Below are 14,858 nucleotides of genomic sequence, written 5' to 3'. Positions count from 1 at the left end.
GTGAGTTTTTGTCACAACCCGGCTCGTGGGAAGTGACAAAGAGCTCTTATAGAACCAGGGCACAAATAATAATATAATAATAATCAATAATTTTGCTCTTTATTTATTTAGCCATCTTACATATAAAACCTTATTTGTTCATCAAAAATTGTGAATAACTCACCTAAGGTTAATGAGAAGGGTGTGCTTGAAGGAATGCACATAACTCTGCAATGTTGGGTTGTATTGGCGAGAGTCTCAGCCTTAAATCATTTTCCACACACAGTCTGTGCCTGTATTTAGTTTTCAGGGGGGCCGAGAATCCACTCTCACATAGGTATGTGGTTGCAAAGGGCATCAGTGTCTTAACAGTGCGATTTGCCAAGGCAAGAAACTCTGAGCGCAGCCCTATCCAGAAATCTGGCAGTGGCTTCTGATTAAATTCTATTTTCACAGAACCGCTTGTTGCAATTTTGATGAGGCTCTCTTGTTCAGATATCGGTAAGTGGACTGGAGGCACGGCATGAAAGGGATAACGAATCCAGTTGTTTGTGTTGTCCATTTCTGTAAAGTACCTGCGTAATTGCGCACCCAGCTCACTCAGGTGCTTCGCTATATCACATTTGACATAGTCCGTAAGCTTGAGTTCATTTGCACACAAAAAATCATACAATGATGTGAAGACCTGTGTGTTGTCCTTGTTAATGAAGACAGAAAAGAGCTCCGACTTCTCAATCATAGCCTCAATTTTGTACCGCACATTGAATATAGTTGCGGAGAGTCCCTGTAATCCTAGATTCAGATCATTCAGGCGAGAAAAAACATCACCCAGATAGGCCAGTTGTGTGAGAAACTCATCATCATGCAAGCGGTCAGACACGTGAAAATTATGGTCAGTAAAGAAAACTTTAAGCTTGTCTCTCAATTTAAAAAAAAATGTGTCAAAACTTTGCCCCTTGATAACCAGCACACTTCTGTAGGTTGTAAAAGCGGTACATGGTCGCTGCACATATCATTGCATAATGCAGGAAATGCATGAGAGTTCAAGGGCCTTGCTTTAACAAAGTTAACCATTTTAACTGTAGTGTCCAAAACTTCTTTCAAGCTGTCAGGCATTCCCTTGGCAGTAAGAGCCTCTCGGTGGATGCTGCAGTGTACCCAAATGGCGTCGGGAGCAACTGCTTGCATGCGCGTTACCACTCCACTATGTCTCCCTGTCATGGCTTTTGCGCCATAAGTACAGATACCAACACATCTTGATCACCAAAGTCCATTTGATGTCCCAAAGCTGTCCAGTACCTTAAAAATATCCTCTCATGTTGTCCTGGTTTCCAGTGGTTTGCAGAAGAGGATGTCTTCCTTAATTTACCCCCTCATAAACGTAACAGACATATACCAGGAGCTTTCCCTGGCCCTCCACGTCTGTAATGCATATAATTCACTGGATTGAATGCGAAGAAGTAATTGTTTAAAAACATCTCCTGCCATGTCACTGATGCGTCGTAAAACAGTGTTGTTTGATGAAGGCATTGTCTATATAGTTTTTTTGGCCTTTTCCCCCAGCATTGTCCCAGCCATATCCACGGCAGCAGGAAGAATTTAGTCATCCACAATAGTATGGGGCTTGCCTGTGCTAGCCACTCGGTAGCTCACCATATAAGACGCTTCTAGCCCCTTCTAATTAATGGTATCTGTTGCTTTAATACATGTCTTTCTACTCGAAAGTCATCTTTATTCTCACTCCAAAAACTCTTGTGGCTTATTTTTCAAATGATCATCTTTTGTTTCTAAATGTCTATGCAAGAGTGAAGGTTTCCAGCACGAGAGTAATGGTTAATGTGGATGGATGTTAATTATTTGACTAGGCTACCTGTATTTGACATTGTGTTGTTATTTTGCTGAACACTAGATGTTTTAATTTTATTTTTGGCAGTGAAACGAGGCTACTCAGGCGAGAAAAAGAACTCACCCAAATGTATAGCCCCATTTGAAAACGTGTAATTGTGAATCACATTTTATTTGGTGTACCCCCGACGGCATTGCGCGTACCCCCACCCAGTTTGGGAATACCTGCATATAGGAGAACCCTTTTTGCTTCCGGTAAAACACTTTTTGGTTCCAGGTAGTACAAACCTTTTGGGATCCATGTAGAACCCTACCCAAAATGGTTCTAATTGGAACCATGTAGAACCCTTTCCACAGAGGATTCTACATGGAACCCAAAATGTTTCTACTACCTGGAACCAAAGTGTTTTTCCAGGAACCAAAAAGGGTTCTCCTATGGGGAAAGCTGAAGAACTCTTTTAGGCTCTTTTAGATAGCACCTATTTTTGTAAGAGTGTATTTCTAAAAGAGGCTCTGTGGACATTAAATTCTTACCTTCAGGAGATGTTGGTTTATCCATTTTGTAAAAGTCTTTTTCTGCACTCTGTCTCTTTCATCTGAGGAAAAGACACACAAAAAAGAAATTTAGGAAGGTACTTTACATACGTACATACAGTAAATCACATGAGGCTGCTGAGGGGAGAAAGGCTCATAATAATGTCTGGAACGGAGCTAACCATGTGTTTGATGTATACGATACCATTCCAGTCATTACCACAAGCCTGTCCTCCCCAATTAAGGTGCCACCAACTTCCTGTGATAAGCATGGTGTAACTTTAAGGCACACACACACACACACACACAGAAATGCACAGAAACACACACACAGAAACACACACACACACACACACACACACACACACACACACACACACACACACACACACACACACACACACAGGGAATGGTAATTTGTATGACAAGCAGAATTTATTATATAACTCTACAGTTCTTGAATGAGCCTTTCATTCCTCTTGTCAATGTATATGCTCTCATCAATATCCAACCACAATATACATATGATATTATTATGATTTTTCTTCTGATCCCCATTAGCTGTTGAAGAAGCTATTCCTCCTGGGGACAACACTAAACATAGAACATGAAGAAAAAAAACATGTTTCGATAAAAGACGACTATTCTAATGTTCTTACTTACACCTGGGTTCATTCCCAGTAGTCTCCAGAGAGATTGATCTTTTTGGAAGCGTAATTGAAAATAAATCATTTCTATGCATGAGGCCGAGCTTCCATTACGTATCATTCAGCACTGTACACTGTCAACCAGATTATTTTGTGTTTCTTGTATCCATGACATCCAGGCTGGCCGCTTCCACATGCAGCCTCTAACAGACATCAGTCTCTCTGGGACAGAAAATGGAAAGATAAAGGCTCAATTGTAGGCTGTCAAGGCAAAAACTATCACCAGCTATGCTACACAGACAAAAACTTGCTCTGAGAATCTAACAACATAGACAAAATTCCTATCTTATATTTCTGTATCATTAGCCTAACAAAATCCATTACTGTACTGCAACACTGCACATGGACGGTAGGCTACTGGTCCTGAGACACACAGCTTGGGGAGAGACCCTCCATACTTACTATTACCTGTCTCACACAGAAAGGATTCAGGATTCAGGCCAGATGTCTGTCTGTCCTTTTTAATCTCTCTGCCTAAAGGTCCATCTGCTACAAGCCCTCACAGGCATAATTTGATACCAATCATGAGCCCAGTAAATCACATTAAAAACATGACATTATAAACTTCACATTTAACAAAGCCTCAGTCTCAGCATTAAAAACAACAACACCACACAATCTGCATCTTCTTGGACTTTGGAACCAACATGCAAAAGAGAAGCTAGTCCATTTACAACAGCATTATAACACAACAGGATTTAGCTTTGGGAGATCCCCCTGTAAATGAGAAACTAGGGCAAGCGTCAACGCTCAGTCAGTAATTGAAATTCCCAATCTTCTGAACCCGGAAGAGGATTGGAGGGAAGCAAAGCAGGAAGACACATGATACTGACCCATGCAGCACATCAACGTCACCAGGTGAGCGCTGAACTCCCCCTCACTCCCCAGCAGTTGCCATATCTCCTTTGCCATTGTTAACTCCCGGGGACTCTGCAGAGAGTGTATCATGGTCCTGGCAGAGGGATGTGTGTGAGCTACCAGCGTTACTGAAGGAGCAGCAACAGACTCCTCCTGTCTGCCTCTAGGGCAGCCTGCAGTTACTCCACTTCTCGTCAAGCATCCAGAACGAGTTCTGTCAGGTTTTCCAAAGCAACTCAGTGGTTTTCTTATTTGGTTAATGTTTACTCAAGGCCACAGCACAAATGCTTTTGAGGAACTAACTAATAAGGAACTTTCACTGGGGATGGGCCACATTCTGAAATTGCATTTTTGTCCGCCCCCCCAGTTGTATCATTGGAATGTGATACAAAACGAGGCAACGGTGAGCTTTAAGACCATGTGGATGTCTCCGAGTGGTCGGGTAGGCTGTTTGGAGTTTTTATCCGACTGGATATTTAACAAAAATATATACAAAAAGTTATGTCCCCCCCACTTCTAGAACCAAAGTTGCACCCTTGCTAATAATGCTCCTTAAGAAAAGGAGCAAAGGTATTTGTCTGCTTAGAAACCATTTTTTTCAGATGACACTTTAACCTGAAATGGGAAGGGGCATCATTTTGGAGAATACTATTGCAGTAGAACATAGGAATAGGTATAACAAATAAAGATTCAATATGCAAAAATTGCTCCATAATTTCCTTGTTCCTAAAATTCTAATAGTTTGCCTAATTTCTGTTTATCTGACAAAAAAAGCAGTCATTGTGTAGATAATCACTGTACCATCTAAACCACTGTGAAATATATTTTCCATAACCAAACATATTGTGTTTTCAACTGTTGAAAGGCGGTGTACAAAATCTAAAGTAAATATGCAGTACAAAACTTAAGAATGAGAAGCATAGAAATAAGGCACATAGAACATATCTACCACTTCTTAGACTTTCTTTCAATGAGAATGACAAATCTATAACTCATATTTCTATATGAATTTGGTCAGGTCGCCCAAAAAGTTACATATTGCAGCTTTAGATGTCTTATGGGTATTTATCTGATGGATTAATTAGATTACATCTACTAAGCAATTAGGGCTCCAGAGTGGCGCAGCGGTCTAAGGCACTGCATCTCAGTGCAAGAGGCGTCACTGCAGTCCCTGGTTTGAATCCAGGCTGCATCACACCTAGCCGTGAATGGGAGTCCCATAGGGCTGCACACAATTGGCCCGTGAATGGGTAGGCCGTCATTGTAAATAAGAATTTGTTCTTAACTGACTTGCCTAGTTAAATAAAGGTTAAATTTAAAAATAAATACAAATTCAAGTTTATGTGGTGTCTTTAGGCAGAGAGCAGTTAACTAATAATGTAATGTAATCAACAAATTGATTTATCTTGTGCAATAAGATTAAATAATGTCCAACAGACTACAAACATTTTCAAATGAAGAAAAAAAATCACTCTAGTACAGCTGCCAAGACTATTTCTGTCAGCAGAAAGACAAAATCTGGACAAAAACTCCATTCATCAAAACAATCAAACTGCCAAAAACAGCAGGTCAAAATGTCTTGTTGTCATCACAATATCTCTGTGCTGAAGAGAACAACATGGGTTATGAACTATTTTCCGTCTCACTCTGAGGTCAGTCAATTAACTAGACAATCACAATAATTTTTGTCAGATCCTCAACAAATCAACATTTCTCTGCAATCAGTGGCATGTCCCAGCAGGGGTTCTAAAAAGATGAGACAGTATGTTCTATGTCAGAAGTGACACATTTGTGAGGCTGATGTCCTTGAATTTGCAAGGCAAGAATATTTGAATGAAGGGAAAGGGGGATACCTAGTCAGTTGTATAACTGAATGCCTTCAACTCAAATGTGTCTTCCGCATTTAACCCAACCCCTCTGAATCAGAGAAGTCTGAATACAAATTATTAGTCTGCATTTCCACACATATAGCACATCCTACAGTGCACCGCCCACAACAATGTCAATTACTGTTTCATCAAAAACATTTAGCACACTCACTTGTGCTCGTTGGGCAAAAACCACAACAGCAACTGAAATCAAAACAAGCACACCCTTTACTTAGGGCTGCATAAAATATGACGCCAAAATTACCATACAAAACACTGTCAATGGCATGAGGTGATCATACACTGGTCAGTTCAGAGGCAAAAACCGATGGGTGATTATTCATATAGGCCTTTCCTTATTACAGAGGTTTCTCAATGGTGCTGCCACTGTCAGTGGGTCTCAGAGGACATTTCCATGTGGTTCACCTATAAATGTTATGTGTGTAAAGCTACAGAGGATTCACTACTAGGCTGGGAGTCTAGGACTGGGAATTCCTCCACATGTTAGCGGACAGAACACAGAACCTATGGGAGAATTAAGGCTGTCCCTGTCACGTCCTGACCAGTAAAGGGGTCATTTGTCATTGTAGTATGGTCAGGGCGTGGCAGGGGGTGTTGTGTTTGTGTGTTTTGGGGTTGGTTTATTTAGAAGGGATTTGTTCTAGTTTTCATTTTCTAGGTTCGTTTTCTATGTGTAGTATGGTTTCCAATCAGAGGCAGGTGTCTTTCGTTGTCTCTGATTGAAAGCCATACTTAGGCAGCCCGTTTTTCCTGTGTTTTGTGGGTGGTTGTTTTCTGTATAGCCTGTGTGCCTTAAGGAACTGTTTCTTCGTTTGTTTATTTTGTTTGAGTGTTCTCTCTAAATAAAGAAAGAAGATGAGCACTATACCCACTGCGCCTTGGTCTGTCCCTTACGACGCTTATGGCAGTCCCCGACTAAAACAAATCTTGGTCGACCGAGAGTCGTCCTGTTCTTTGGACCAATTCGTCTAAATGTTTAAATTTATTTTTCCATATATAGACTGACACAGCCTATGTGTTTGAATAAAATCAACTACATACAGAACCAGTCAAAAGTTTAGACACACCTACTCATTCAAGGGTTTATCCATTGCTGGTAAAACGAATGAGCCTTACTTGAGCCCTTCTCCACGACATTGAAGTTGATCCAGCTGGTCAACTGCAAGTTCCAACACAAGCACACACTGCAGGACCGGCAGACCAAAATACTCATTAGCACACATGGTCTGGATCCCCCTACAAAACAAGGGTGTGTCGAATCCAGGCCCTCTCTTGGTTTTTCATGCTTAACTGTTGATGGTTGGAAGTGCTACAGTCCATCCAGGGCCATGGGAATGTGTTAAATGTGTTACCTTACAGCTCTTGCCCTCTGACTTGACTGGGTTGATGTTTGTGAATGTCCATCTTTACAGAACGTGTTATGGGAGTGATGGGTGCTGATTCAACATATACAAACACTATCATCACAACACAAAACTATCATCACAACACTATCATCACAAGACAAAACTATCATCACAACAATATCATCACAACACAAAACTATCATCACAACACTATCATCACAACACAAAACTATCATCACAACACTATCATCACAACACAAAACTATCATCACAACACTATCATCACAACACAAAACTATCATCACAACACAATCATCACAACACTATCATCACAACACAAAACTATCATCACAACACTATCATCAAGTTGCTTGTAGGTAAATATCCTTTGCTATTTATTTTACATTCTTAGATGTGATATGTTTTATGACTGCTGCAAGATGAATTGCCTCTCTGAGGACATTAAAAGTTTTCTGAATATGAATCTGAATTCTGAATCTAAATTCTGAATCTAAATCTGAATGTGCTGATTCAGGTAGTTCTTTAATTGTAACTAGAATTGAGTTCTGGTCAGCCATGCGCCACTTCAAACTGAACAGATTATTCTCCTTGAACGTAACATGTTTTCCTCTGACTGTTATTCCTCTGATCAGAAGCTTTGCCCTTGCTTCTTTACGGAGAAGATATATAATGCCAGGGTGCACATACTCTCTGTACTGACCTCAAGTGGTTTGGATGAATTTCCTGTATGAGACTGTGGTAGAGCTCCTCCTCCTTAATGGGGTTGGCTATGACCTCCTCCTTAATGGGGTTGGCTATGACCTCCTCCTTAATGGGGTTAGCTATGACCTCCTCCTTAATGGGGTTGGCTATGACCTCCTCCTTTGTCAAAATTTCTCTCTCCATGATAAAAATAGGTAAAACAATCTTCTGTTGGGCATTTCGTCCCACAACCTTACTCCAGGTCTCATTTTCCTTGACATTAGTTTTTTCATCGCTAGAAATATCCACAAATACAGCCGCCATTTTAATTGTAGTGTTAATGTTTAAAGTAATTTGTTTAACATTGAAATGCATCAACAAGACTATTCAGCATTATACAGTGAATTGAGGCTGTTCTGAGGGCAAAAGGGGTGGGTGCAACTCAATATTAGGAAGGTGTCCTTAATGCTTTGCACAATCAGTGTATATATATATATATATATATATATATATATATACACTGATTGTGCAAAGCATTAAGGACACCTTCCTAATATGTATATATATAAAAAAAATATTCCGGACTCTGACATTGCTCATTCTGATATTTCTTAATTATTTTATATTTTTTTACTTTTTGTTTAAGGTTTTGCTAGAAATTACTGCAGTGTTGGAGCTACAAACATTTCACTTAACTTGCGCTAAAATCTGCAAATCTGTGTGCGTGACAAATACACTTTGACTGGAACTGCACATGAGAAAGGACAAAATATCCATCCTGCCTCTACCCTTTCATTTGAACACACCCTGGGAACAAAACTGGTTGCAATGACATCATTGGGAGTGCTGATCAGTTTTGCATTTTAGATATAATGAAAAAGATTACATGGACGGGGGGTGACCTGATTCTAGACTCGGAGACGCTTGATACATACTGTCTGGGAATATGAAACAATGAAATCAAGGTGATCTGTGGGTTATGCAAAATTTCCTGTACTTTAGTATAAAACGCAATGACATAAGAACGCCAATGCTCAGCATTGATGCTTTTGAAAGGTCAGAAAGGTTGACAGTCATTGAACATATCAAACAGCTTTCCTCCCAATATCTGTTTAAATGCCACAATGTGTCCCTGTTAAACAAATCTGACTGTGTTTAAAATCCACCTCAGCCATGGTAGTGTTGCAGACACTTTCATCTGCAGCAAGACTGCAGTGCTGCTATATCACTCCTTCTCTCTCTCTGTACTCTACATATATCTCCTGTTCCCTCTCTCTCCATAACTGTTAAGTAAATCACAACTGCCACTGGGTAGAGCAGAGCTTGGCCTTCAGGACATTGCGATTTGTGATCCCAGTGGCCTTACTGCTTACTGCATAATACATGAGCAGACTTGAGACTCATTAATACAAATGGGGTCTTCAGGGTGTGTCCAAGGCAACACCCTTCCCAGCTCAACAACACCCTTCCTTGTTCAAGGCCCAGAGACAGGATGAATTTGCTGTATCATTGACCACCAAGGCTCATTCAGGGCTCTAAAAGTGTGCCTATTTTTCTTGCATATGCGCCCAAATATTTTGCTGTGCGACCTGGAATTTGAATTTAGGAGCACCAGTGCACCTAGAAAAATGAAGGATTCTAGCTTTAATACCTGAAATATTTTTCATTGTGCTCCTAAATTTCTTTGTGTGAGCTCACATTTTTCAATTTAGGCGCACACGTGCTCCTCATAAAAAAGGTCAGTGTAGAGCCCAAGTTTGAAATCCATAACATCAAATGACCATGAGGAGCAGTTTATTAAAACATATAAAAAATATATCTGTATTGTACTCACATGACATCATGAGTGGAAATTGCACACAGAGACTGTAGTACTGAGGGGATACAGTAGTAGCTGGTTGGATACAGTACCACTGAGTCTGTGGAAAGTGTGTACTTCTCTTAGGTAAAGACCATGGTAATCTAAAGAGAATAATGCCCTCTTGAGGAACATAGTTCTACACTCAAATCACAAATCTTAATCTTACTTCAATCCTCTAAAATAGTGAAAATGAACTTCATAAAAACACACCAAACTATAATATTACTTACCAAAATGTGTGATAAGGTATATTATATAAATAGAGAGAGAGTAATCAGAGTCTACTTATACCACCACATTAAATGTCAGGTCTGGAGCTTGTAATTACCAGTCCTAGTTTACAGCTGAACACTCCATTAAAGTCAGAGGTAATAGTTTCAGTCCCATCTGATCTACACAGGCCTGCTTCCTACCATGACAATAAACATGATGTCAGGTAAAACATTATGCTATAAAAATAAACAGAGTCGCACACTATATATAAATTCCCAGTCGTTTATTTGGTCATTTACCAACGTTTCGGCATCCCTTCAGGGGAATGTCATCATGCTTGAACTAGGTTATGCAGACAAACAGCGCAATTAGTGCAACCAATGACAATAGAGAGGGCTGTGTCATAATTATTAAGTTAATTAGAATGAATTGAGTGAAACTTAAAAAATAAAAACAAAAGTGTATAGCATATTGAATATATTAGGCTATTGTTATCTTATGGAAACATAATTAAATATTGTACATAATATTATCATCAACATACATTATTGTTTCATTCAAGTTGACATATTTAATTGTTTCGTATTTCATTTCATATTTGTCACTTGTTATCTTTTGGTTCAACCATAATGCTGCTAAAGCCACTTTCTACCACTCTAAATTCCAAGCATCTGCCTCTAACCCTAGGAAGCTCTTTGCCACCTTCTCCTCCCTCCTGAATCCTCCTCCCCCCCCTCCCTCTCTGCGGATGACTTCGTCAACCATTTTGAAAAGAAGGTTGACGACATCCGATCCTCGTTTGTTAAGTCAAACGACACCGCTGGTCCTGCTCACATTGCCCTACCCTATGCTTTGACCTCTTTCTCCCCTCTCTCTCCAGATGAAATCTTGCGACTTGTGACTAACAACCTGCCCGCTTGACCCTATCCCCTCCTCTCTTCTCCAGACCATTTCCGGAGACCTTCTCCCTTACCTCACCTCGCTCATCAACTCATCCTTGACCGCTGGCTACGTCCCTTCCGTCTTCAAGAGAGCGAGAGTTGCACCCCTTCTCAAAAAACCTACACTCGATCCCTCCGATGTCAACAACTACAGACCAGTATCCCTACTTTCTTTTCTCTCCAAAACTCTTGAGCGTGCCGTCCTTGGCCAGCTCTCTTGCTATCTCTCTCAGAATGACCTTCTCGATCCAAATCAGTCAGGTTTCAAGGCTGGTCATTCAACTGAGACTGCTCTTCTCTGTGTCACGGAGGCTCTCCGCACTGCTAAAGCTAACTCTCTCTCCTCTGCTCTCATCCTTCTAGACCTATCTGCTGCCTTTGATACTGTGAACCATCAGATCCTCCTCTCCACCCTCTGCGAGTTGGGTATCTCCGGCGCGGCTCACTCTTGGATTGCGTCCTACCTGACAGGTCACTCCTACCAGGTGGCGTGGCGAGAATCTGTCTCCGCACCACGTGCTCTCACCACTGGTGTCCCCCAGGGCTCAGTTCTAGGCCCTCGCCTATTCTCGCTATACACCAAGTCACTTGGCTCTGTCATATCCTCACATGGTCTCTCCTATCATTGCTATGCAGACGACACACAATTAATCTTCTCCTTTCCCCCTTCTGATAACCAGGTGGCGAATCGCATCTCTGCATGTCTGGCAGACATATCAGTGTGGATGACGGATCACCACCTCAAGCTGAACCTCGGCAAGACGGGGCTGCTCTTCCTCCCGGGGAAGGACTGCCCGTTCCATGATCTCGCCATCACGGTTGACAACTCCATTGTGTCCTCCTCCCAGAGTGCTAAGAGCCTTGGCGTGACCCTGGACAACACCCTGTCGTTCTCCGCTAACATCAAGGTGGTGACCCGATCCTGTAGGTTCATGCTCTACAACATTTGCAGAGTACGACCCTGCCTTACACAGGAAGCGGCGCAGGTCCTAATCCAGGCACTTGTCATCTCCCGTCTGGATTACTGCAACTCGCTGTTGGCTGGGCTCCATGCCTGTGCCATTAAACCCCTACAACTCATCCAGAACGCCGCAGCCAGTCTGGTGTTCAACCTTCCCAAGTTCTCTCACGTCACCCTGCTCCTCCGCACACTCCACTGGCTTCCAGTTGAAGCTCGCATCTGCTACAAGACCATGGTGCTTGCCTACAGAGCTGTGAGGGGAACGGCACCTCCGTACCTTCAGGCTCTGATCAGTCCCTACACCCAAACAAGGGCACTGCGTTCATCCACCTCTGGCCTGCTGGCCCCCCTACCTCTGCGGAAGCACAGTTCCCGCACATCCCAGTCAAAACTGTTCGCTGCTCTGGCACCCCAATGGTGGAACAAGCTCCCTCATGACGCCAGGACAGCGGAGTCAATCACCACCTTCCTGAGACACCTGAAACCCCACCTCTTTAAGGAATACCTGGGATAGGATAAAGTAATCCTTCTAGCCCCCCCCCCCCAAAAAAAAAAGATATAGATGTACTATTGTAAAGTGGTTGTTCCACTGGATATCATAAGGTGAATGCACCAATTTGTAAGTCGCTCTGGATAAGAGCGTCTGCTAAATGACGTAAATGTAAATTAATAAGCATCATCAACAGGGGGAACATATTAGGTGTATGCTAATAAGCCGTAGAAAGAATATATCAATTTTTAAGACTTGTTCATACAATAAAGAATTGTTCATAAGAAGGGCCTGAGATCAAAGTCAATATTCAGACCACTAGGGGTCAATATTTTTAGATAAGATATCCAGTAAGCCTCCCTTTGTAGTAGTAGGCTCTCAATGTTTATGACCATCAGCTGATAACTACACTACAGTCACAACTTACTGGCACACAGTCATCACTCGCACTCACCAACACATTATTATAACCCTATTATAATATCCAATAAACTGTGTGATGTTGGACTTGGATATTTTATTCAACCAGAAAGTCCCATTGAAATTGACAAGTGAGCCCTTGCAATTCCCTCTTACATTACATTTTTATGTCTCTGCATGCAGTTAGAAGGAAGTTGCTAACTAGCACTAGCGCAATGACTGGAAGTCTATGGGTATCTGCTAACATGCAGAGACATAAAAATGGTATCATAAGTTAATCTGACTCTGGGGAAGTAGATAAAGGGCCTCATTACTAAAATCTCGAAGTATCCCTTTAACCAGGAAAGTCCCATTGAAATTGACATGTGAGCCCTGGCAATTCCTCTTTATATAGAACCAGTCAAAGGTTTGGACACACTTACTCATTCAAGGGTTTATCCATTGCTGGTAAAACGAATGAGCCTTACTTGAGCCCTTCTCCACGACATTGAAGTTGATCCAGCTGGTCAACTGCAAGTTCCAACACAAGCACACACTGCAGGACCGGCAGACCAAAATACTCATTAGCACACATGGTCTGGATCCCCCTACAAAACAAGGGTGTGTCGAATCCAGGCCCTCTCTTGGTTTTTCATGCTTAACTGTTGATGGTTGGAAGTGCTACAGTCCATCCAGGGCCATGGGAATGTGTTAAATGTGTTACCTTACAGCTCTTGCCCTTTGACTTGACTGGGTTGATGTTGGTAGTATCACAAGTGTCATGACTGTCCTGATCAGGTCAGGGTACAGGAGACCACCACCCTACAGATTATCTCCCAAACCCCCAACAGAGGAGGAGAGATCTAGGGGTCTGAAGATGTGGGGGTTTTATGACACCTCATGCCCATAATACAGAGAAATTCCTTTGTCCTAACAATGGAGAACTGGCCTCAGAACCTTAAACATGCAATAAAGGAACTTTGGAACAATGGTTTCCGTCAGCCACAATGGTGGTTATGACGAAAAGTGGAATATTAAAATGTATGTAACTTTTGTATTGGTTTTTAAAGGTTAAGAGATGACGTTATTATGAAAACATTGTACCTTTAAGAGTTTTCCCAGTATATGCCTGATGTTTATACATTGTACGCTGTTTGGAAAATATCCAAATCAAACAGAATGTTTTGATAAAGATGAAATGTGAAGTTAGTGTCTAAAATCGGATTTTTTGCCAAATCTAAGCCTTGCCCCCTGTACTTGGTCCGCCCAGAGAATCGCCCTAAAGGCTGTTACGCCCACTTCTGACCCGAGGGTATAAGACAGGAGAGTGAAGAATTAACATGTAGACTATTGACCCCAAGCTGCAGCCAAGGTCTAACAAAGTCGACGAACCCCAAAAGGAAACACAAGGTTGAAGACAAAGAAATATTTTTCTACACGAGCTACGGACGAGTAGCTGTGTCTAAGCGGGTGAATTCAAGCCGAACTACCCAGCCTCCACTCTCCATTGAATCGTGGTATCGACACCATTCGAGCCGAAGCTGTGAGCTCTGAGCTACAGAGCTGTCTGTCCTCAGAAGACCCCTTTCCGTTCAAGGGTGAGGATCAGACCACTTAGCCAAGAAGGACACTGACATCGTGAGGACAACCAGAGAGTTGCGCCGGAGAACTTCGTCATTTAGAAGCCTAAACGACCCACGCGGAGCTTCCCACCTGAGAACTCCAACACGTAATTACACCATTATATTCTGACCCATAAGAGCGGCAGTTCGGGGCAAGGCTAATTTTAAATAAGCATGGCTGACAAATGAACCCAAATGTATATTTCTCTCGTGTACTTCCTTTATTTCTCTCTCTTTAAAATCCCCATTTTGGGTAACAAGCGCCATAGTGTGTTGGCCCGTTGTACTAAGTCCTAATCGATAGCTAGACTGTGTTTTGTGTATGTGCATTTTTATCATCATTTTAGCTTGCTAGTAAATAAATAATCAACTAAGATTGGTGTGGTAAATTCAGTGGTAAAGCCCGGGTCCGTGCAGATTCCCGGATTATACGATTTTCAGATTATGAGACTGTAGAGGAAACTGATTAATTTAGCGACTGTTGTAATCGATATTCTGATATCCTTTGAGT

The 14,858-nt window shown here is 41.8% G+C and overlaps 1 protein-coding gene across 1 annotated transcript in view; it reads right to left on the bottom strand.

The window, feature by feature from the left end:
- The window catches only part of dst (dystonin), a 219,658-nt gene that overhangs the window by 143,667 nt on the left and 61,133 nt on the right, over positions 1–14,858 (bottom strand). The window contains exon 3 of the mRNA XM_029765353.1: positions 2,359–2,420. Within this exon, the coding sequence (XP_029621213.1) occupies positions 2,359–2,420 (62 nt within the window). The remainder of the gene's footprint in view (positions 1–2,358; positions 2,421–14,858) is intronic.

This window comes from Salmo trutta, chromosome 10 (genome assembly GCF_901001165.1).
Source record: "Salmo trutta chromosome 10, fSalTru1.1, whole genome shotgun sequence".
Lineage (NCBI taxonomy): Eukaryota > Metazoa > Chordata > Actinopteri > Salmoniformes > Salmonidae > Salmo > Salmo trutta.
Note: the sequence above shows the minus strand (reverse complement) of the source record. Positions and strands in the feature narration are given on the sequence as shown.